Source organism: Salvelinus alpinus, chromosome 9, assembly GCF_045679555.1.
Source record: "Salvelinus alpinus chromosome 9, SLU_Salpinus.1, whole genome shotgun sequence".
NCBI lineage: Eukaryota > Metazoa > Chordata > Actinopteri > Salmoniformes > Salmonidae > Salvelinus > Salvelinus alpinus.
The window spans coordinates 5,066,675-5,093,388 of record NC_092094.1 but is presented as its reverse complement, the minus strand read 5'-3'; the positions used below and the strand labels follow the sequence as shown (position 1 = coordinate 5,093,388).

The 26,714-nt window shown below is 45.4% G+C and overlaps 1 protein-coding gene across 4 annotated transcripts in view; it reads right to left on the bottom strand.

The window, feature by feature from the left end:
* Positions 1 to 26,116, bottom strand: part of atp8b4 (ATPase phospholipid transporting 8B4) — a 66,055-nt gene extending 39,939 nt beyond the window's left edge. Inside the window, exons 1-5 of one of the 4 annotated variants that reach the window (XM_071415783.1) lie at positions 25,908 to 26,116; positions 21,107 to 21,177; positions 14,779 to 14,874; positions 13,597 to 13,655; positions 13,367 to 13,480 (exon numbers count right to left, since the gene is read on the bottom strand). In XM_071415783.1, the coding sequence (XP_071271884.1) occupies positions 13,367 to 13,480; positions 13,597 to 13,655; positions 14,779 to 14,854 (249 nt within the window). In that variant the 5' untranslated portion in view covers positions 14,855 to 14,874; positions 21,107 to 21,177; positions 25,908 to 26,116. Of the gene's footprint in view, positions 1 to 13,366; positions 13,481 to 13,596; positions 13,656 to 14,778; positions 15,431 to 21,106; positions 21,178 to 25,907 lie in introns of those variants that run through there. The other 3 variants (XM_071415784.1, XR_011676735.1, XM_071415782.1) reach the window with 3 other exon arrangements.
* Between the last annotated feature and the right edge of the window lie 598 nt (positions 26,117 to 26,714).

The window sequence follows — 26,714 nt, the reverse complement described above, 5'->3', positions numbered from 1 at the left end:
TCAACAAGTCAGTTCGTCAATTTTCTGCCCTGCTAGAGCTGCCCCGGTCAACTGTAAGTGCTGTTATTGTGAAGTGGAAACATCTAGGAGCAACAAGTGCTGAAGCGTGTACGGCGTAAAAATTGTCTGTCCTCGGTTGCAACACTCACTACCGAGTTCCAAACTGCCTCTGGAAGCAACTTCAGCACAAGAACTGTTCATCGGGAGCTTCATGAAATGTGTTTCCATGGCCGAGCAGCCGCACACAAGCATAAGATCACCATGCGCAATGCCAAGCGTCGGCTGGAGTGGTGTAAAGCTCGCCGCCAACGGACTCTGGAGCAGTGGAAACGCGTTCTCTGGAGTGATGAATCACGCTTCACCATCTGGCAGTCCGACGGACAAATCTGGGTTTGGCAGATGCCAGGAGAACGCTACCTGCCCGAATGCATAGTGCCAACTGTAAAGTTTGGTGGAGGAAGAATAATGGTCTGGGGCTGTTTTTCATGGTTCGGGCTAGGCCCCTTAGTTCCAGTGAAGGTGCGTTCCTGTTTCAGCATGACAATTCCCCGGTGCACAAATTGAGGTCCATACAGAAATGGTTTGTAGAGATCGGTGTGGAAGAACTTGATTGGCCTGCAGAGAGCCCTGATCTCAACCCCATCGAACACCTTTGGGATGAATTGGAACGCAGACTGCGAGCCAGGCCTAATCGCCCAACATCAGTGCCCGACCTCACTAATGCTCTTGTGGCTCTCGCAGTAATGTTCCAACATCTAGTGGAAAGCCTTCCGAGAAGAGTGGAGGCTGTTATAGCAGCAAAGCGGGGCCCAACTCCATATGAATCCCCATAATTTTCTAATGAGATGTTAGAGGAGTATGTTTTGGTGAAGGACCATTGCTAGGCAACAATCCGACGCGAGTTCAGGAGAAGAGACCAACAGTTTGAACTTGCTACTTACTTTGCTAGCTCAACTAAATTACAGTTTGCCAATTTCTGTGGTGAAAATATGAACTACTAGCCACGAGACCCCAATCAACCGTGAGGACGGCGAGGGATTTCCTTGTGTTTGTTTCTCTGTCTGAGAAAGCATTTCTTCAGACTGGCTAACTAGCTAACTTTCCCTTTTCCTTTTCACCCAGAGGCGGGTGCGATAATGTTACTGTGAGAGAATCTTAACGTCTTCATCTTGTGAGTGGGACTGGGATCGTTTCATTGAAGACTGTGTTGTCATTAGTTTTTTTCTGCAGTGGCTAGATAGCTATGTGAATCGAATTGCCATAGCAACTATACATTTACGTGCCTCCCGCACGACCCCTTCTGTCACGCGCCAGTCAAGTTTGGAACGGATTCCTTGACTCAGGACCCTGACTTTATTTGGGACTGAGCATTTTGTCTTGTTTATTTTTATTGTGTTGAAGGATATCCACATTTAAAGTTGAGTTGAGTAATAATTCCTAACTTTACTTTGTTTTTGTTTATTTGTAAGTCAAACATTTTTATTTATTCATTTTATTTCACCTTTATTTCACCAGGTAAGCTAGTTGAGAACAAGTTCTCATTTACAACTGCGACCATACCCTAATAGACACCCTAATAGGGCAGTATGGCTGGTGGCATTGTCTAATAGACACATTTCCCACCACTTAATCATGTCACAATTAACTTTTACCAGTTTGAAAATAAATAATCAAATAAAATAAAATTGTATTGGTCACATACATATGGTTAACAGATGTTATTGTGAGTGTAGCAAACGGTTGTGTTTCTAAACTCAGCAAAAAAAGAAACGTCCCTTTTTCAGGACCCTGTCTTTTAAAGATAATTCGTAAAAATCCAAATAACTTCACAGATCTTCATTGTAAAAGAAGGCTTTTGTATTAAAAATTAAAAACTGAAATATTCTATTTACATAAGTATTCAGATCCTTTACTCTGTACTTTGTTGAAGCCCCTCTGGCAGCGATTAAAGCCTCAAGACTTTCTTGGGTATGACGCTACAAACTTGGCACACCTGTATTTGGGGAGTTTCTCCCATTCTTCTCTACAGATCCTCTCAAGCTCTGTCAGGTTGGATGGGGAGCATTGCTGCACAGCTATTTTCAGGTCTCTCCAGAGATGTTCGATCGGATTCAAGTCAAGGCTTTGGCTAGGACCCTCAAGGACATTCAGAGTCTTGTCCCGAAGCCACTTCTGCGTTGTCTTGGCTGTGTGCTTAGGGTCGTTGTCACAGTCTGAGGTCCTGAGCGCTCTGGAGCAAGTTTTCATTGAGGATCTCTCTGTACTTTGTTCTGTTCATCTTTGCCTTGATCCTGACTAGTCTCCCAGTCCCTGCCGCTGGATTGGCTTCATCAGACCAGAGAATCTTGTTTCTCATGGTCTGAAATTCTTTAGGTGACTTTTGGCAAATTCCAAGCCGGCGTCCCTCCCTGACCAAGGCCCTTCTCCCCTGATTTCTCAGTTTGGCCGGGGGGCCAATTCTAAGATGAGTCTTGGTGGTTCCAAACGTCTCCCATTTAAGAATGATGGAGGCCACTGTGTTCTTGGTGACCTTCAACACTGCAGAATTTTTTTGGTACCCTTCCCCAGATCTGTGCCTCGACACAATCCTGTCTCGGAGCTCTAAGGACAATTCCTTTTGACCTCATGGCTTGGTTTTTGCTCTGACATGCACTGTCAACTATGGGACCTTAAATAGACAGGTGTGTGCCTTTCCAAATCATGTCCAATCAATTGAATTTACCACAGGTGGACTCCAATCAAGTTGTAGAAACATCTCAAGGATGATCAATGGAAACAGGATGCACCTGAGCTCAATTTTGAGTCTCATTGCAAAGGTTCTGAATACTTATGTAAATAAGGTATTTCTGTTTTGTGTGTAGATCGCTGAGGGGGGAAAAAATGTCATCAATTTTAGAATAAGGCTGTAACGTAATAAAATGTGGAAAAAATCAAGGCGTCTGAAAACTTTCAGAAGGCAATGTATACTGGGAGAACTGTCTCAATGATGCACTGCATACTGGGAGAACTGTCAACAATGATGCACTGCATACTGGGAGAACTGTCTCAATGATGCACTGCATACTGGGAGAACTGTCTCAATGATGCACTGTACACTGGGAGAACTGTCAACAATGATGCACTGTACACTGGGAGAACTGTCTCAATGATGCACTGTATACTGGGAGAACTGTCTCAATGATGCACTGTACACTGGGAGAACTGTCAACAATGATGCACTGTATACTGGGAGAACTGTCTCAATGATGCACTGTATACTGGGAGAACTGTCTCAATGATGCAATGTATACTGGGAGAACTGTCTCAATGATGCACTGCATACTGGGAGAACTGTCAACAATGATGCACTGCATACTGGGAGAACTGTCTCAATGATGCACTGCATACTGGGAGAACTGTCTCAATGATGCACTGTACACTGGGAGAACTGTCAACAATGATGCACTGTACACTGGGAGAACTGTCTCAATGATACACTGTATACTGGGAGAACTGTCTCAATGATGCACTGTACACTGGGAGAACTGTCAACAATGATGCACTGTACACTGGGAGAACTGTCTCAATGATGCACTGTATACTGGGAGAACTGTCTCAATGATGCAATGTATACTGGGAGAACTGTCTCAATGATGCACTGCATACTGGGAGAACTGTCAACAATGATGCACTGCATACTGGGAGAACTGTCTCAATGATGCACTGTATACTGGGAGAACTGTCTCAATGATGCACTGTACACTGGGAGAACTGTCAACAATGATGCACTGTACACTGGGAGAACTGTCTCAATGATGCACTGTATACTGGGAGAACTGTCTCAATGATGCACTGTATACTGGGAGAACTGTCTCAATGATGCAATGTATACTGGGAGAACTGTCTCAATGATGCACTGCATACTGGGAGAACTGTCAACAATGATGCACTGCATACTGGGAGAACTGTCTCAATGATGCACTGCATACTGGGAGAACTGTCTCAATGATGCACTGTACACTGGGAGAACTGTCAACAATGATGCACTGTACACTGGGAGAACTGTTTCAATGATGCACTGTATACTGGGAGAACTGTCTCAATGATGCACTGTATACTGGGAGAACTGTCTCAATGATGCACTGTACACTGGGAGAACTGTCTCAATGATGCATTGTATACTGGGAGAACTGTCTCAATGATGCACTGCATACTGGGAGAACTGTCTCAATGATGCACTGCATACTGGGAGAACTGTCTCAATGATGCACTGTACACTGGGAGAACTGTCTCAATTATGCACTGCATACTGGGAGAACTGTCTCAATGATGCACTGTACACTGGGAGAACTGTCTCAATGATGCACTGTAAACTGGGAGAACTGTCTCAATGACGCACTGCATACTGGGAGAACTGTCTCAATGATGCACTGCATACTGGGAGAACTGTCTCAATGATGCACTGTATACTGGGAGAACTGTCAACAATGATGCACTGCATACTGGGAGAACTGTCTCAATTATGCACTGCATACTGGGAGAACTGTCTCAATGACGCACTGCATACTGGGAGAACTGTCTCAATGATGCACTGCATACTGGGAGAACTGTCTCAATGATGCACTGCATACTGGGAGAACTGTCTCAATGATGCACTGTACACTGGGAGAACTGTCAACAATGATGCACTGTACACTGGGAGAACTGTCTCAATGATGCACTGTATACTGGGAGAACTGTCTCAATGATGCACTGTACACTGGGAGAACTGTCAACAATGATGCACTGTATACTGGGAGAACTGTCTCAATGATGCACTGTATACTGGGAGAACTGTCTCAATGATGCACTGTATACTGGGAGAACTGTCTCAATGATGCAATGTATACTGGGAGAACTGTCTCAATGATGCACTGTACACTGGGAGAACTGTCAACAATGATGCACTGCATACTGGGAGAACTGTCTCAATGATGCACTGTACACTGGGAGAACTGTCAACAATGATGCACTGTACACTGGGAGAACTGTCTCAATGATGCACTGTATACTGGGAGAACTGTCTCAATGATGCACTGTACACTGGGAAAACTGTCAACAATGATGCACTGTACACTGGGAGAACTGTCAACAACGATGCACTGTATACTGGGAGAACTGTCTCAATGATGCACTGTATACTGGGAGAACTTTCTCAATGATGCACTGTATACTGGGAGAACTGTCTCAATGATGCAATGTATACTGGGAGAACTGTCTCAATGACGCACTGCATACTGGGAGAACTGTCACAATGATGCACTGCATACTGGGAGAACTGTCTCAATGATGCACTGCATACTGGGAGAACTGTCTCAATGATGCACTGCATACTGGGAGAACTGTCTCAATGATGAACTGCATACTGGGAGAACTGTCTCAATGATGCACTGCATACTGGGAGAACTGTCTCAATGATGCACAGCATACTGGGAGAACTGTCTCAATGATGCACTGCATACTGGGAGAACTGTCTCAATGATGAACTGCATACTGGGAGAACTGTCTCAATGATGCACTGCATACTGGGAGAACTGTCTCAATGATGCACTGCATACTGGGAGAACTGTCTCAATGATGCACTGTACACTGGGAGAACTGTCTCAATGATGCACTGCATACTGGGAGAACTGTCTCAATGATGCACTGCATACTGGGAGAACTGTCTCAATGATGCACTGCATACTGGGAGAACTGTCTCAATGATGCACTGCATACTGGGAGAACTGTCTCAATGATGCACTGTACACTGGGAGAACTGTCTCAATGATGCACTGTACACTGGGAGAACTGTCTCAATGATGCACTGTACACTGGGAGAACTGTCTCAATGACGCACTGCATACTGGGAGAACTGTCTCAATGACGCACTGCATACTGGGAGAACTGTCACAATGATGCACTGCATACTGGGAGAACTGTCTCAATGATGCACTGCATACTGGGAGAACTGTCTCAATGATGCACTGTATACTCGGAGAACTGTCTCAATGATGCACTGTATACTGGGAGAACTGTCTCAATGATGCACTGTACACTGGGAGAACTGTCTCAATGATGCACTGTATACTGGGAGAACTGTCTCAATGATGCACTGTACACTGGGAGAACTGTCTCAATTATGCACTGCATACTGGGAGAACTGTCTCAATTATGCACTGCATACTGGGAGAACTGTCTCAATGACGCACTGCATACTGGGAGAACTGTCTCAATGATGCACTGCATACTGGGAGAACTGTCTCAATGATGCCCTGCATACTGGGAGAACTGTCTCAATGATGCACTGTACACTGGGAGAACTGTCAACAATGATGCACTGTACACTGGGAGAACTGTCTCAATGATGCACTGTATACTGGGAGAACTGTCTCAATGACGCACTGCATACTGGGAGAACTGTCACAATGATGCACTGCATACTGGGAGAACTGTCTCAATGATGCACTGTATACTGGGAGAACTGTCAACAATGATGCACTGTACACTGGGAGAACTGTTTCAATGATGCACTGTATACTGGGAGAACTGTCTCAATGATGCACTGTATACTGGGAGAACTGTCTCAATGATGCACTGTACACTGGGAGAACTGTCTCAATGATGCATTGTATACTGGGAGAACTGTCTCAATGATGCACTGCATACTGGGAGAACTGTCTCAATTATGCACTGCATACTGGGAGAACTGTCTCAATGATGCACTGTACACTGGGAGAACTGTCTCAATGATGCACTGTAAACTGGGAGAACTGTCTCAATGACGCACTGCATACTGGGAGAACTGTCTCAATGATGCACTGCATACTGGGAGAACTGTCTCAATGATGCACTGTATACTGGGAGAACTGTCAACAATGATGCACTGCATACTGGGAGAACTGTCTCAATTATGCACTGCATACTGGGAGAACTGTCTCAATGACGCACTGCATACTGGGAGAACTGTCTCAATGATGCACTGCATACTGGGAGAACTGTCTCAATGATGCACTGCATACTGGGAGAACTGTCTCAATGATGCACTGTACACTGGGAGAACTGTCAACAATGATGCACTGTACACTGGGAGAACTGTCTCAATGATGCACTGTATACTGGGAGAACTGTCTCAATGATGCACTGTACACTGGGAGAACTGTCAACAATGATGCACTGTATACTGGGAGAACTGTCTCAATGATGCACTGTATACTGGGAGAACTGTCTCAATGATGCACTGTATACTGGGAGAACTGTCTCAATGATGCAATGTATACTGGGAGAACTGTCTCAATGATGCACTGTACACTGGGAGAACTGTCAACAATGATGCACTGCATACTGGGAGAACTGTCTCAATGATGCACTGTACACTGGGAGAACTGTCAACAATGATGCACTGTACACTGGGAGAACTGTCTCAATGATGCACTGTATACTGGGAGAACTGTCTCAATGATGCACTGTACACTGGGAAAACTGTCAACAATGATGCACTGTACACTGGGAGAACTGTCAACAACGATGCACTGTATACTGGGAGAACTGTCTCAATGATGCACTGTATACTGGGAGAACTTTCTCAATGATGCACTGTATACTGGGAGAACTGTCTCAATGATGCAATGTATACTGGGAGAACTGTCTCAATGACGCACTGCATACTGGGAGAACTGTCACAATGATGCACTGCATACTGGGAGAACTGTCTCAATGATGCACTGCATACTGGGAGAACTGTCTCAATGATGCACTGCATACTGGGAGAACTGTCTCAATGATGAACTGCATACTGGGAGAACTGTCTCAATGATGCACTGCATACTGGGAGAACTGTCTCAATGATGCACAGCATACTGGGAGAACTGTCTCAATGATGCACTGCATACTGGGAGAACTGTCTCAATGATGAACTGCATACTGGGAGAACTGTCTCAATGATGCACTGCATACTGGGAGAACTGTCTCAATGATGCACTGCATACTGGGAGAACTGTCTCAATGATGCACTGTACACTGGGAGAACTGTCTCAATGATGCACTGCATACTGGGAGAACTGTCTCAATGATGCACTGCATACTGGGAGAACTGTCTCAATGATGCACTGCATACTGGGAGAACTGTCTCAATGATGCACTGCATACTGGGAGAACTGTCTCAATGATGCACTGTACACTGGGAGAACTGTCTCAATGATGCACTGTACACTGGGAGAACTGTCTCAATGATGCACTGTACACTGGGAGAACTGTCTCAATGACGCACTGCATACTGGGAGAACTGTCTCAATGACGCACTGCATACTGGGAGAACTGTCACAATGATGCACTGCATACTGGGAGAACTGTCTCAATGATGCACTGCATACTGGGAGAACTGTCTCAATGATGCACTGTATACTCGGAGAACTGTCTCAATGATGCACTGTATACTGGGAGAACTGTCTCAATGATGCACTGTACACTGGGAGAACTGTCTCAATGATGCACTGTATACTGGGAGAACTGTCTCAATGATGCACTGTACACTGGGAGAACTGTCTCAATGATGCACTGCATACTGGGAGAACTGTCTCAATGATGCACTGCATACTGGGAGAACTGTCTCAATGATGCACTGCATACTGGGAGAACTGTCTCAATGATGCACTGCATACTGGGAGAACTGTCTCAATGATGCACTGCATACTGGGAGAACTGTCTCAATGATGCACTGTACACTGGGAGAACTGTCTCAATGATGCACTGCATACTGGGAGAACTGTCTCAATGATGCACTGTACACTGGGAGAACTGTCAACAATGATGCACTGTACACTGGGAGAACTGTCTCAATGATGCACTGTATACTGGGAGAACTGTCTCAATGATGCACTGTACACTGGGAGAACTGTCTCAATGACGCACTGTACACTGGGAGAACTGTCTCAATGACGCACTGCATACTGGGAGAACTGTCACAATGATGCACTGCATACTGGGAGAACTGTCTCAATGATGCACTGTATACTGGGAGAACTGTCAATCAATGATGCACTGTACACTGGGAGAACTGTCATCAATGATGCACTGTACACTGGGAGAACTGTCATCAATGACGCACTGCATACTGGGAGAACTGTCACAATGATGCACTGCATACTGGGAGAACTGTCTCAATGATGCACTGTATACTGGGAGAACTGTCAATCAATGATGCACTGCATACTGGGAGAACTGTCTCAATGACGCACTGTATACTGGGAGAACTGTCAACAATGATGCACTGCATACTGGGAGAACTGTCTCAATGACGCACTGCATACTGGGAGAACTGTCTCAATGACGCACTGCATACTGGGAGAACTGTCACAATGATGCACTGCATACTGGGAGAACTGTCTCAATGATGCACTGTATACTGGGAGAACTGTCAATCAATGATGCACTGCATACTGGGAGAACTGTCTCAATGACGCACTGTATACTGGGAGAACTGTCAACAATGATGCACTGCATACTGGGAGAACTGTCTCAATGACGCACTGCATACTGGGAGAACTGTCTCAATGATGCACTGCATACTGGGAGAACTGTCTCAATGATGCACTGCATACTGGGAGAACTGTCTCAATGATGCACTGCATACTGGGAGAACTGTCTCAATGATGCACTGCATACTGGGAGAACTGTCTCAATGATGCACTGCATACTGGGAGAACTGTCTCAATGATGCACTGCATACTGGGAGAACTGTCTCAATGATGCACTGTACACTGGGAGAACTGTCTCAATGATGCACTGTATACTGGGAGAACTGTCTCAATGATGCACTGTACACTGGGAGAACTGTCTCAATGACGCACTGCATACTGGGAGAACTGTCTCAATGACGCACTGCATACTGGGAGAACTGTCACAATGATGCACTGCATACTGGGAGAACTGTCTCAATGATGCACTGCATACTGGGAGAACTGTCTCAATGACGCACTGCATACTGGGAGAACATTCTCAATGATGCACTGCATACTGGGAGAACTGTCTCAATGATGCACTGCATACTGGGAGAACTGTCTCAATGATGCACTGTATACTGGGAGAACTGTCAACAATGATGCACTGCATACTGGGAGAACTGTCTCAATGACGCACTGTATACTGGGAGAACTGTCAACAATGATGCACTGCATACTGGGAGAACTGTCTCAATGATGCACTGCATACTGGGAGAACTGTCTCAATGATGCACTGTACACTGGGAGAACTGTCAACAATGATGCACTGTACACTGGGAGAACTGTCTCAATGATGCACTGTATACTGGGAGAACTGTCTCAATGATGCACTGTACACTGGGAGAACTGTCTCAATGACGCACTGTACACTGGGAGAACTGTCTCAATGACGCACTGCATACTGGGAGAACTGTCACAATGATGCACTGCATACTGGGAGAACTGTCTCAATGATGCACTGTATACTGGGAGAACTGTCAATAATGATGCACTGTACACTGGGAGAACTGTCTCAATGACGCACTGTACACTGGGAGAACTGTCTCAATGACGCACTGCATACTGGGAGAACTGTCACAATGATGCACTGCATACTGGGAGAACTGTCTCAATGATGCACTGTATACTGGGAGAACTGTCAATAATGATGCACTGCATACTGGGAGAACTGTCTCAATGACGCACTGTATACTGGGAGAACTGTCAACAATGATGCACTGCATACTGGGAGAACTGTCTCAATGACGCACTGCATACTGGGAGAACTGTCTCAATGACGCACTGCATACTGGGAGAACTGTCACAATGATGCACTGCATACTGGGAGAACTGTCTCAATGATGCACTGTATACTGGGAGAACTGTCAATAATGATGCACTGCATACTGGGAGAACTGTCTCAATGACGCACTGTATACTGGGAGAACTGTCAACAATGATGCACTGCATACTGGGAGAACTGTCTCAATGACGCACTGCATACTGGGAGAACTTTCTCAATGATGCACTGCATACTGGGAGAACTGTCTCAATGATGCACTGCATACTGGGAGAACTGTCTCAATGATGCACTGCATACTGGGAGAACTGTCTCAATGATGCACTGCATACTGGGAGAACTGTCTCAATGATGCACTGCATACTGGGAGAACTGTCTCAATGATGCACTGCATACTGGGAGAACTGTCTCAATGATGCACTGTACACTGGGAGAACTGTCTCAATGATGCACTGCATACTGGGAGAACTGTCTCAATGATGCACTGTACACTGGGAGAACTGTCTCAATGACGCACTGCATACTGGGAGAACTGTCTCAATGACGCACTGCATACTGGGAGAACTGTCACAATGATGCACTGCATACTGGGAGAACTGTCTCAATGATGCACTGCATACTGGGAGAACTGTCTCAATGACGCACTGCATACTGGGAGAACATTCTCAATGATGCACTGCATACTGGGAGAACTGTCTCAATGATGCACTGCATACTGGGAGAACTGTCTCAATGATGCACTGTATACTGGGAGAACTGTCAATAATGATGCACTGCATACTGGGAGAACTGTCTCAATGACGCACTGTATACTGGGAGAACTGTCAACAATGATGCACTGCATACTGGGAGAACTGTCTCAATGATGCACTGCATACTGGGAGAACTGTCTCAATGATGCACTGCATACTGGGAGAACTGTCTCAATGATGCACTGTACACTGGGAGAACTGTCTCAATGACGCACTGTGCACTGGGAGAACTGTCACAATGATGCACTGCATACTGGGAGAACTGTCACAATGATGCACTGCATACTGGGCGAACTGTCTCAATGATGCACTGTATACTGGGAGAACGGTCAATAATGATGCACTGTACACTGGGAGAACTGTCTCAATGACGCACTGTACACTGGGAGAACTGTCTCAATGACGCACTGCATACTGGGAGAACTGTCTCAATGATGCACTGCATACTGGGAGAACTGTCTCAATGATGCACTGTATACTGGGAGAACTGTCAATAATGATGCACTGCATACTGGGAGAACTGTCTCAATGACGCACTGTATACTGGGAGAACTGTCAACAATGATGCACTGCATACTGGGAGAACTGTCTCAATGACGCACTGCATACTGGGAGAACTGTCTCAATGACGCACTGCATACTGGGAGAACTGTCTCAATGATGCACTGTATACTGGGAGAACTGTCTCAATGATGCACTGTATACTGGGAGAACTGTCAATAATGATGCACTGCATACTGGGAGAACTGTCTCAATGACGCACTGTATACTGGGAGAACTGTCAACAATGATGCACTGCATACTGGGAGAACTGTCTCAATGACGCACTGCATACTGGGAGAACTTTCTCAATGATGCACTGCATACTGGGAGAACTGTCTCAATGATGCACTGCATACTGGGAGAACTGTCTCAATGATGCACTGCATACTGGGAGAACTGTCTCAATGATGCACTGCATACTGGGAGAACTGTCTCAATGATGAACTGCATACTGGGAGAACTGTCTCAATGATGCACTGCATACTGGGAGAACTGTCTCAATGATGCACTGCATACTGGGAGAACTGTCTCAATGATGCACTGTACACTGGGAGAACTGTCTCAATGATGCACTGCATACTGGGAGAACTGTCTCAATGATGCACTGCATACTGGGAGAACTGTCTCAATGATGCACTGCATACTGGGAGAACTGTCTCAATGATGCACTGTACACTGGGAGAACTGTCTCAATGATGCACTGTACACTGGGAGAACTGTCTCAATGATGCACTGTACACTGGGAGAACTGTCTCAATGACGCACTGCATACTGGGAGAACTGTCTCAATGACGCACTGCATACTGGGAGAACGTTCTCAATGATGCACTGCATACTGGGAGAACTGTCTCAATGATGCACTGCATACTGGGAGAACTGTCTCAATGATGCACTGTATACTGGGAGAACTGTCAACAATGATGCACTGCATACTGGGAGAACTGTCTCAATGACGCACTGTATACTGGGAGAACTGTCTCAATGATGCACTGTACACTGGGAGAACTGTCAACAATGTTGTACTGTATACTGGGAGAACTGTCTCAATGATACACTTGAAATACAGACTAACATACATTCAACATGTTTAACGGAATGGGCTTAGATTTGTCAGATCATTTATGAAATACATTGAATTTACGTAGTTGGAGATCCTTATTTCACCATATAAATCTTTCAGTTGCATCCTATTTGTGATTTCATTTCCTTTTCCTGGACTCTCTGTATAAAGCATGATAAGTTCATAGAATCTGTACAAGCACTCTATGTCGCACTATGATGTGGAATTGACGTACCTGTAGTATAAGCAGCACTAGGAAGTATGCATTAGCAGCTCTCTGGAACTGCTCGAACAGATTGATGGGCAGGAAGGTGAAGACATTGTACTTGCAGGTTTTGATGCGATTGTCCTTTTTGGGGTGGGGGGTGGGGGTGGGGGGGCGCAAATGTAGAATGGTTAATATCATCTACATCATGACAGTGTCATTGATACACTGTGATAACATGTGCTTTGTGTCTCACTTACAGCATAGGGGAACTTTTCATTGTAGTCCCTGTCATTGGCTCTCACGTGTCGCTCTTCCTCTAGATGAAAACAGTATAGAGTATATGACAATGACAACCACAGTATATTAGCCGATTGTAGGACTCGACTTAGAATGTTTACATACTTTTTTGTTATACATTGAATTATAGAATGTTGAGAATTGACACTGAAGTCTGTAAGGCTAACAATATATAACCACTGATTGTATCCAAGACAGTACACACCGTTACTTCCCACCAAGCATAACCCCTTTAGGCACCACCCTCACCCTCACCCTCACCACCAACAACTCCACCACCACCAACAACAACTCCTCCACCACCACCAACAACAACAACAACTCCTCCACCACCACCAACAACAACTCCTCCACCACCACCAACAACAACTCCACCACTAACAACAACAACTCCACCACCAACAACTCCACCAACTCCTCCACCACCACCAACAACAACAACAACTCCTCCACCACCACCAACAACAACTCCTCCACCACCACCAACAACAACTCCACCACTAACAACAACAACTCCACCACCAACAACTCCACCAACTCCTCCACCACCACCAACAACAACAACAACTCCTCCACCACCACCAACAACAACTCCTCCACCACCACCAACAACAACACCACCACCAACAACAACAACTCCACCACTAACAACAACAACTCCACCACCAACAACTCCACCAACAACTCCACCACCACCAACAACTCCACCACCACCAACTACAACTCCACCACCAACAACAACAACTCCACCACCACCAACTACAACAACTCCACCACCAACTACAACAACTCCACCACCAACTACAACTCCACCACCAACAACAACAACTCCACCACCAACTACAACTCCACCACCAACAACAACAACTCCACCACCAACAACAACAACTCCACCACCAACAACAACAACAACTCCACCAACAACAACTACAACTCCACCACCACCACCACCAACTATAACACCACCACCAACAACACCACCACCAACAACTCCACCACCAACAACAACAACTCCACCACCAACAACAACAACTCCAACTCCAACAACAACAACTCCAACTCCAACAACTCCACCACCAACAACAACAACTCCAACTCCAACAACTCCACCACCAACTACAACACCCAGCAGACAGCTTTACCTTGTCCAGCACCTTTACCACGTGAGCTCCAGCATCCCTTCCATGGCATTAACATCCACAACCATTTCTCCGCCATTTCTGTTCCCCGCTGTCATTCTTTGTAGGAACAAGGTCAGAAAATATTCATTGTGAAAGGGCCGACAATTAACTCCAAATGTTCACTTTACAATGTCCCTGTTGAACACAGTAGATCCCGTTCTCATCCAGACGAACCGGGGACCTTCTGCCCAATACACTGACGCACACCACCCGTTTTAAGAAAAATACGTTTTAGTATCCACCACTGGTATATGAGGTAATGTAGGTCATTTGTCCCACTGATACCTTCCCGGGTAGGCATGTGGAACCTGTCTCCACTTGCCCTCTTTAGTGAAACGGAGTCTTTCATCTAACAGACACAGCCCTGGAATGTACTGTACCTCAGGGCTGAGAAATTGACAGTCGACTGCAGAGGAACAAATTCATTTACACTGTAGCAAATGATGCCTCGTTTCGGTTCATTAAATACCCGTAATAATCTACCTAACAACTCATTAAGAAAGGACACAACAACAAAACAGATCCGGGTGGGCAGTACGCTCGCACAGACAAAATCCACAATCGCCCTTTAACGGGTTAAATCTGCAGTTCAGACAACAACAACACGCCGTCACCCTTTCACTGTTTTAGTGATGGAGTTGGAGGAAACAATGCCAATCCATGATATCAACAGTATAGTTTGAACCATGTTTAATGGGGCTGTACAGTGTTTGTTTACAATTACATTGTCAAATCAAATCACATGGTTAGCAGATGTTAATGCGAGTGTAGCGGAATGCTTGTGCTTCTAGTTCCGACAATGTTTACCAGCAATGGAGTTTAAAAAAATATATATATATATTTTGGGTTTCGATGGTTGAACAAAAACCATGAGGTATTTATACGTTCCATTCTTCCAGAATCAATATATTATTCATTAAAAAGTCTAAGAATGGATGTAGCGATCGTAGTTTACCCCATGTAAACAAAGTGTGTTTACATCCCGACCACAACAATGCCACTAAATAGATGCCTGACTTTACAGCTTAGGTTCACATCAACCATTTCAGAGCTGAAAGCAGAACTCAAACCTTCAAAACGGTGTTTGAAGAAAAGGGTGAATCATTCCTAAATGTTACAGAATGGCTCACTTCAGAGAATAAGAGCACACACACACACACACACACACACACACACACACACACACACACACACACACACACACACACACACACACACACACACACACACACACACACACACACACACACACACACACACAGTGTAACCAGAGAGGCCCACTCATTCAACACCTAGACATCCTCATAGTATCTGTTGCTGTGAAGATTAATAATTCAGGATTCTCTGTTGATGATTTGACCTGAAGCCTCTGCTCTGTTTACTCATTTAGTTACAGACCTTTGTTCAAATAATTTTTGGGAATCATTTAAGATACTTTAGCTGGGCTACCCAAAATTGCAACCCCCCACCCCAACACCTGGCCTTTTAGTAAATGCTCAAAAAAAGTATTTGAAAGATTTCAAATAACATTTGAACCCAGGTCATTTGGTTACTGTACCGTTACAACATTGGCTGGCAAGCTGCAACTGATTAAAGTAATATTCAGAGAAAAACTATACAAACGGTGTGAAACCAACCATCAATATGGATCCGCTCACATTTTCATTAAAGACAATTCCGTTTTCAGGTTTGAAACGATCCCATCATGTCTTGCATAGTTAGTAACATGGCCCCTTTGTTGTTCTATGGTACTATTATATCATACCCCATGAAGGTGTAAGACATAGCCTCCTCATCGCGCCTCTCACACACATCCAACACTGGGGATTTACTATCATAAATTACCCATATTCCTAACATTATCCGAGACTTAATGGTTTTCCAGGGATTCCTCCAAGCCTATTTGCATCCCGTTAATCAATATAGCGAGTGCCAACGGACCAGTAACACTGTAAACCAATTAGGATCGTCTAGCCATCCATCATGTTGATCCCCATCTATGATCATGTTCTCTATAATAACCAATGCTTTATATATACACTAGATGACTGATAGGGGGCGCTGTGTTGAAGCCACCGTGGACTCCATCTTGGAACTCCCCCAATCGGTGTAAAAAAATATATATTTTGTAAGCTATAGAAATGCATTTATTAATGTCAACATTCGTTTTTTTGCCAAATGTATTCTATTACAGACAACTTCATGTATAAGTTTAAATTATAATTATGTGAGCTAAACATACAAATGAAACACGAAAAAACAAAAAACATATATTTTTTTAATTCCTCAAAGTATCTTTTTTTTTTTGATTACTAATGTTATCGTCCTCACTACAACAAAAAAAAGACTAAACACATGTCATTTTGTCCTTGAAACATGTAATTGAAATACTGTAGAATTCCATTATTTCCTGTGAAGGACTGCTCCTACTGGGGAATGCCAATATGGCCGATCAGTGGCTTCAAAGCCTCTCAATGGCCAATACATAAACATCAGCAATCCAGGGTTTATATACATCGTTGGTTATAACACAGAGAACGTCAAACAGCAGCGGAATTTTATACCACTACATAGATAGGCTATATAATACCTGTATAATATATAGGTTTAGATAGGCTATTTAATACCTGCAGGTTCCACCTTCATCCCCCTGCTTAGTCTTCTCCAAATTGAACCAGGAAATAGTTGAGTTCCAATGTTCATCCAGTTTGGAGGATAAATCCAGGTAGAGGATTGTGAATACATGAGCACATTGTGTTGGGGTGAGATGGCTCTGGGTGGGTGAGTAGGGAAGCAATGATCCGTGGGCTGCACAAGGTCACATAGCACTAGCTCCGCATCACAGGCAGATACTCATTACAAGGTAACACACACACACACACACCAACTCAAAAGAGGGCATATTGCTTCACTTTATCTCCCTTGACCAGAACACTGTATCATAAAATACATTCACACATATCACTGACTCTCTCCTGTTTCTCAAAGACTGAGCCTACATCCTAAATGGCACCCTATGCCCTATATAGTGCACTACTTTAGACCAGAACCCTATTGAACCCTATTCCCTATATAGTGCACTACTTTAGACCAGAGCCCTATAGAACCCTATTCCCTATATAGTGCACTACTTTAGACCAGGGCCCTATAGAACCATATTCCCTTTATAGTGCACTACTTTAGACCAGAGCCCTATAGAACCCTATTCCCCATGAAGTGCACTACTTTAGACCAGAGCCCTATAGAACCCTATTCCCTTTATAGTGCACTACTTTAGACCAGAGCCTTATATAGGTACTGTTCAAAATAGTGCACTACTTTAGACCAGAGTCCTATAGAACCCTATTCCCTATATAGTGCACTACTTTAGACCAGAGCCCTATAGAACCCTATTCCCTATATAGTGCACTACTTTAGACCAGAGCCCTATAGAACCCTATTCCCTATATAGTGCACTACTTTAGACCAGAGCCCTATAGAACCCTATTCCCTATATAGTGCACTACTTTAGACCAGAGCCTTATATGGGTACTGTTCAAAATAGTGCACTATAAATAAGGAATACGGCACCATTTGGGATGCAGGCTGAATAAATATATGAAGCTGTTTCTGAGCTTTATCTCTTTTCTACACAAGAGATAATGGAACTAGACACAAGAGACAATGGAACTAGACACAAGATATAATGGAACTAGACACAAGATATAATGGAACTAGACACAAGAGACAATGGAACTAGACAAGAGATAATGGAACTAGACACAAGAGATAATGGAACTAGACACAAGAGACAATGGAACTAGACAAGAGATAATGGAACTAGACACAAGAGACAATGGAACTAGACACAACAGATAATGGAACTAGACACAAGAGATAATGGAACTAGACACAAGAGACAATGGAACTAGACACAAGAGATAATGGAACTAGACACAAGAGATAATGGAACTAGACACAAGAGATAATGGAACTAGACACAAGAGACAATGGAACTAAAATAGGGCATATTGGAACTAGACAAGAGACAATGGAACTAGACTCAATAGATAATGGAACTAGACACAAGAGACAATGGAACTAGACACAAGAGATAATGGAACTAGACACAAGAGATAATGGAACTAGACTCAATAGATAATGGAACTAGACACAAGAGACAATGGAACTAGACACAAGAGATAATGGAACTAGACACAAGAGATAATGGAACTAGACACAAGAGATAATGGAACTAGACACAAGAGACAATGGAACTAGACACAAGAGATAATTGAACTAGACACGAGACAATGGAACTAGACACAAGAGACAATGGAACTAGACACAATAGATAATGAAACTAGACACAAGAGATAATGGAACTAGACACAAGAGACAATGGAACTAGACACAATAGACAATGGAACTAAAGAGGGCATATTGGAACTAGACAAGAGACAATGGAACTAGACTCAAGAGATAATGGAACTAGACTCAAGAGATAATGGAACTAGACACAAGAGATAATGGAACTAGACACAAGAGATAATGGAACTAGACACAAGAGATAATGGAACTAGACACAAGAGACAATGGAACTAGACTCAAGAGATAATGGAACTAGACACAAGATATAATGGAACTAGACACAAGATAAAATGGAACTAGACACAAGAGACAATGGAACTAGACACAAGATATAATGGAACTAGACACAAGATATAATGGAACTAGACACAATAGACAATGGAACTAGACAAGAGATAATGGAACTAGACACAACAGATAATGGAACTAGACACAAGAGATAATGGAACTAGACACAAGAGACAATGGAACTAGACAAGAGATAATGGAACTAGACACAAGAGACAATGGAACTAGACACAAGAGATAATGGAACTAGACACAAGAGATAATGGAACTAGACACAAGAGATAATGGAACTAGACACAAGAGACAATGGAACTAAAATAGGGCATATTGGAACTAAACAAGAGACAATGGAACTAGACTCAATAGATAATGGAACTAGACACAAGAGACAATGGAACTAGACACAAGAGATAATGGAACTAGACACAAGAGATAATGGAACTAGACTCAATAGATAATGGAACTAGACACAAGAGACAATGGAACTAGACACAAGAGATAATGGAACTAGACACAAGAGATAATGGAACTAGACACAAGAGATAATGGAACTAGACACAAGAGACAATGGAACTAGACACAAGAGATAATTGAACTAGACACGAGACAATGGAACTAGACACAAGAGACAATGGAACTAGACACAAGAGATAATGAAACTAGACACAAGAGATAATGGAACTAGACACAAGAGACAATGGAACTAGACACAAGAGATAATGGAACTAAAGAGGGCATATTGGAACTAGACAAGAGACAATGGAACTAGACTCAAGAGATAATGGAACTAGACTCAAGAGATAATGGAACTAGACACAAGAGATAATGGAACTAGACACAAGAGATAATGGAACTAGACACAAGAGATAATGGAACTCGACACAAGAGACAATGGAACTAGACAAGAGACAATGGAACTAGACACAAGAGATAATGGAACTCGACACAAGAGACAATGGAACTAGACAAGAGACAATGGAACAATGGAACTAGACACAAGAGATAATGGAACTAGACACAAGAGATAATGGAACTAGACACAAGAGATAATGGAACTAGACACAAGAGACAATGGAACTAAAAGAGGCCATATTGGAACTAGACAAGAGATAATGGAACTAGACACAAGAGATAATGGATCTAGACAAAAGATAATGGAACAAGACACAAGAAATAATGGAACTAGATACAAGAGACATAGGAACTAGACACAAGAGATAATGGAACTAGACACAAGAGATAATGGAACTAGACACAAGAGATAATGGAACTAGACACAAGAAATAATGGAACTAGACACAAGAGACAATGGAACTAAAAGAGGCCATATAGGAACTAGACACAAGAGATAATGGAACTAGACACAAGAGATAATGGAACTAGACACAAGAGATAATGGAACTAGACACAAGAGATAATGGAACTAGACACAAGAGATAATGGAACTAGACACAAGAGATAATGAAACTAGACCGCCTCCCAATGTCTCTCCGGTATTAGCGTCACTACTCTATCCAAAAGGAATGTTTACTGTGTGATACCTGCAATGAAATCCTGTTCAGGGACATTGGTCCTTTGCGATAACTCTATTTTCTAACACAATAAAGATGTGTAAAAATAAAGAGTAACAGAAACATGCAGGTGTTCTTACCGATGTAGATACCTCTGTTAGAACATGATGCCATTGTGTAAGGGGACCTCCCGCTGTAGCCAAGGGTTGTCCTGGAAAACATGGAGCAAAGGACTTCGTTACCCCCTGTGTGCTCCTGTTCCACCCCACAGCCCCATGTATGGTCCTGTTCCACCCCACAACCCCCTGTATGGTCCTGGTCCACCCCACAACCCCCTGTATGGTCCTGGTCCACTCCACAGCCCCCTGAATGGTCCTGTTCCACCCCACAACCCCCTGTATGGTCCTGTTCCACCCCACAACCCCCTGTATGGTCCTGGTCCACCCCACAACCCCCTGTATGGTCCTGGTCCACCCCACAGCCCCCTGAATGGTCCTGTTCCACCCCACAACCCCCTGTATGGTCCTGTTCTACCCCACAACCCCATGTATGGTCCTGTTCCACCCCACAGTCCCCTGTATGGTCCTGTTCCACCCCAGAGCCCCCTGTATGGTACTGTTCCACCCCACAACCCCCTGTATGGTCCTGTTCCACCCCACAACCCCCTGTATGGTCCTGTTCCACCCCACAACCCCCTGTATGGTCCTGTTCTACCCCACAACCCCATGTATGGTCCTGTTCCACCCCACAGTCCCCTGTATGGTACTGTTCCACCCCACAACCCCCTGTATGGTCCTGTTCCACCCCACAACCCCCTGTATGGTCCTGTTCCACCCCACAACCCCCTGTATGGTCCTGTTCCACCCCACAACCCCCTGTATGGTCCTGTTCCACCCCACAACCCCCTGTATGGTCTTGTTCCACCCCACAGCCCCCTGTATGGTCCTGTTCCACCCCCTGTACGGACCTGATCCACCCCACAACCCCCTGTATGGTCCTGTTCCACCCCACAACCCCCTGTATGGTCCTGTTCCACCCCCTGTACGGTCCTGATCCACCCCACAACCCCCTGTACGGTCCTGATCCACCCCACAACCCCCTGTATGGTCCTGTTCCACCCCACAACCCCCTGTATGGTCCTGTTCCACCCCACTGCCCCCTGTATGGTCCTGTTCCACCCCACAGCCCCCTTTATGGTCCTGTTCCACCCCACAGCCCCCTGTATGGTCCTGTTCCACCCCCTGTATGGTCTTGTTCCACCCCACAGCCCCCTTTATGGTCCTGTTCCACCCCACAGCCCCCTGTATGGTCCTGTTCCACCCCCTGTATGGTCTTGTTCCACCCCACAACCCCCTGTATGGTCCTGTTCCACCCCACAGCCCCCTGTATGGTCCTGTTCCACCCCCTGTATGGTCCTGTTCCACCCCCTGTATGGTCCTGTTCCACCCCCTGTATGGTCCTGTTCCACCCCACAGCCCCCTTTATGGTCCTGTTCCACCCCACAGCCCCCTGTATGGTCCTGTTCCACCCCCTGTATTGTCTTGTTCCACCCCACAACCCCCTGTATGGTCCTGTTCCACCCCACAGCCCCCTCTATGGTCTTGTTCCACCCCACAACCCCCTGTATGGTCCTGGTCCACCCCACAGCCCCCTGTATGGTCCTGTTCCACCCACAGCCCCCTGTATGGTCCTGTTCCACCCCCTGTATGGTCCTGTTCCACCCCACAGCCCCCTGTATGGTGCTGTTTCTACACCTGCATTGCTTGCTGTTTGGGGTTTTAGGCTGGGTTTCTGTACAGCACTTCGAGATATTAGCTGATGTACGAAGGGCTATATAAAATAAACTTGATTAATTGATTGATTGTTCCACCCCACAACCCCCTGTATGGTCCTGTTCCACCCCACAACCCCCTGTACGGTCCTGTTCCACCCCACAACCCCCTGTATGGTCCTGTTCCACCCCAAAGCCCCCTGTATGGTCCTGTTCCACCCCCTGTATGGTCCTGTTCCACCCCACAGCCCCCTGTATGGTCCTGTTCCACCCCACAACCCCCTGTATGGTCCTGTTCCACCCCACAACCCCCTGTATGGTCCTGTTCCACCCCACAACCCCCTATATGGTCCTGTTACCACCAAAAAGCCCCCTGTATGGTCCTGTTCCACCACACAGCCCCCTGTATGTTCCTGGTCCACCCCACAGTCCCCTGTATGGTCCTGTTACCACCCCACAACCCCCTGTATGGTCCTGTTCCACCCCACAACCCCCTGTATGGTCCTGTTCCACCCCACAACCCCCTGTATGGTCCTGTTCCACCCCACTGCCCCCTGTATGGTCCTGTTCCACCCCACAGCCCCCTGTATGGTCCTGTTCCACCCCCTGTATGGTCCTGTTACCACCCCACAGTCCCCTGTATGGTCCTGTTCCACCCCCTGTATGGTCCTGTTCCACCCCACAGCCCCATGTATGGTCCTGTTCCACCCCCTGTATGGTCCTGTTCCACCCCACAGCCGCCTGTATGGTCCTGTTCCACCCCCTGTATGGTCCTGTTCCACCCCACAACCCCCTGTATGGTCCTGTTCCACCCCAAAACCCCCTGTATGGTCCTGGTCCACCCCCTGTATGGTCCTGTTCCACCCCCTGTATGGTCTTGTTCCACCCCCTGTATGGTCCTGGTCCACCCCACAACCCCCTGTATGGTCCTGTTCCACCCCACAACCCCCTGTATGGTCTTGTTCCACCCCACAGCCCCCTGTATGGTCCTGTTCCACCCCCTGTACGGACCTGATCCACCCCACAACCCCCTGTATGGTCCTGTTCCACCCCACAACCCCCTGTATGGTCCTGTTACCACCAAAAAGCCCCCTGTATGGTCCTGTTCCACCACACAGCCCCCTGTATGTTCCTGGTCCACCCCACAGTCCCCTGTATGGTCCTGTTACCACCCCACAACCCCCTGTATGGTCCTGTTCCACCCCACAACCCCCTGTATGGTCCTGGTCCACCCCCTGTATGGTCCTGTTCCACCCCCTGTATGGTCCTGTTCCACCCCCTGTATGGTCCTGTTCCACCCCACAACCCCCTGTATGGTCCTGGTCCACCCCCTGTATGGTCCTGTTCCACCCCCTGTATGGTCCTGTTCCACCCCCTGTATGGTCCTGTTCCACCCCCTGTATGGTCCTGTTCCACCCCCTGTATGGTCATGTTCCACCCCCTGTATGGTCCTGTTCCACCCCACAACCCCCTGTATGGTCCTGTTCCACCCCCTGTATGATCCTGTTCAACCCCCTGCATGGTCCTGGTCCACCCCCTGTATGGTCCTGGTCCACCCCCTGTATGGTCCTGTTCCACCCCCTGCATGGTCCTGTTCCACCCCCTGTATGGTCCTGGTCCACCCCCTGTATGGTCCTGTTCCACCCCCTGCATGGTCCTGTTCCACCCCCTGTATGGTTCTGTTCCACCCCCTGTATGGTCCTGGTCCACCCCCTGTATGGTCCTGTTCCACCCCCTGTATGGTCCTGTTCCACCCCAAAACCCCCTGTGTGGTCCTGGTCCACCCCCTGTATGGTCCTGTTCCACCCCACGTAAAGTTTATATTTTTATATTCCTGTATCTCCTTTCCTCAATTGACGTACAGTGACCAATCAATCACCAATCACAGATGAATTACAAAAAAATATTCTTCCCTAAGTGACAGAGAACAGAATTAATGGTGAGGACAATTTGTCTTGTGAGTCACTACTGTGTCATGCTGAAATCTACACACAGTAAATTACATGTACAGATGTAGGATCTTAATTTGACCCGTATTGTCGGGTTTTTATGGTTTAGTCCCTAATGTTGCTTGATCAGTGGTTGAGCTATTAGCTGGCCAAAAGTAGGCTACTTGAAAAGTGCAATACTGATAATATATCCGTGTGTTAGTGCGGGTTTCCTGCGATGCAGGAAAATTCTCAGCAACAAAAGAGTGTTCAAATTAAGATCCTACATCTGTTTAGGAAGAGGCAATACTCTATTGTTATAGAATTTTACCAATTGGTGAGATAAATACAGAGAATTGGACATTCTTAGTGTAAATAGGAATACAGGGCAGCACAAGCTGCAGGGGATGGTCAATCCCTAAGTAAGGCCTGGGCATTGTTACTATACTGCTCACCAGACAGTTTCCTTCAGAGCTGCTCACTGAAACCTAATAGGCTTCTTGCTTTCTTCAGTACAGTATACAGATCTCTGCTGGGAATACTTCTGAGACACAGGGCTTGGCCTGCTGATGTCAGCACCATGCACAGTAAACAGGTAAAACACAAAATGTAACTGCTAGCTCTTATGTACCATTATGTTTTTGTTTCCCTCTCTCCATGATGAACCCATAGAATAACAAACTAGAACTGTTCATTTAGTCATTTAATAGGATCTCTGTGTCGGTCACTTTGCCCCCTCCCCATGATATTATACTGTGATGTAGCCCACTGAAGGAAAAACAATAACGAAAAAAGTTGTAATTTATATATTTTCCCAAAGTTGAAACGACACCTGATCAATAACTTATGAACATACCATAACCATGTTCAGTGTGTATCACTTAGAAAAATAATACAGTGGAGACCCGATCAAGGTGGCTGAAATGAGCGATGGGCGAAAGGCTTTGAGGATTCCATTCTGCAAATGCTTTTTGCACTTGTTCACGGGTGTAGGCTACAGTTATTAACTCACTTTGCAAACCGTTATTACAGGAGGCCTACATTCGAGACGTGTATAGTGATTTGTAACGTTGACTGAGTGATCGTAACATCAGCGACACATTCAGGCGTTCTTAACCATGCATATCTATGCAAATGTCATGGCAGAGTTGAAGGATTTCAACTTGACCATGATCGATACCGTGTATTCACTAATCATGACAATAACTGAATGTAAATTGTAATGCAATTGTTTTTACTCACCGAAACCATCGTCCATTCAGCTGGAGACAGTGTAAATCATCGGTAAGGCGAACGAGGAAAATGTAGGCGCATCTGCAGCTCTGGAGAATCTGTGCGCTGCTCTCACTCGCTCTCTCCGCGCTTCTCTCACTCGCTCTCTCCGCGCTTCTCTCACTCGCTCTCTCCGCGATTCTCTCACTCGCTCTCTCCCCGCTTCTCTCACTCGCTCTCTCCGCGCGTCTCTCTCTCTCTCTCTCTCTCTCTCTCTCTCTCTGCCTGTCTCCCTCTCTCTCCCACTCTCTCTGCCTGTGTCCCTCTCTCTCTCTCTGCCTGTCTGCCTCTCTCTCGCTATCTCACTCTACTCATTACCACATTCAAGCCTTATGGTATGAAGCAGAACCAATGATCGACTAAAGGATTGTCATTCTCAAATGTGAGAACTTCTCTCACAAACAATAAATAACATAATCACAGTCACGTATTTAGATCTAATAACAGTCACGTATTTAGACATAATAACAGTCACGTATTTAGACATAATAACAGTCATGTTTTTAGTAGAAGATTAAATAGAATAGAGTCAAATAAAATAGAGCAACATATCAACAAATCTGATTGTAGCCTGATGTGCATAAACACACACACACACACACACACACACACACACACACACACACACACACACACACACACACACACACACACACACACACACACACACACACACACACACACACACACACACACACACACACAGAACCAATGGTTGTCTTGACAATAATGACATCATGTGGACATCAAAGGTACTACAGTATGGTCACAGGTCAA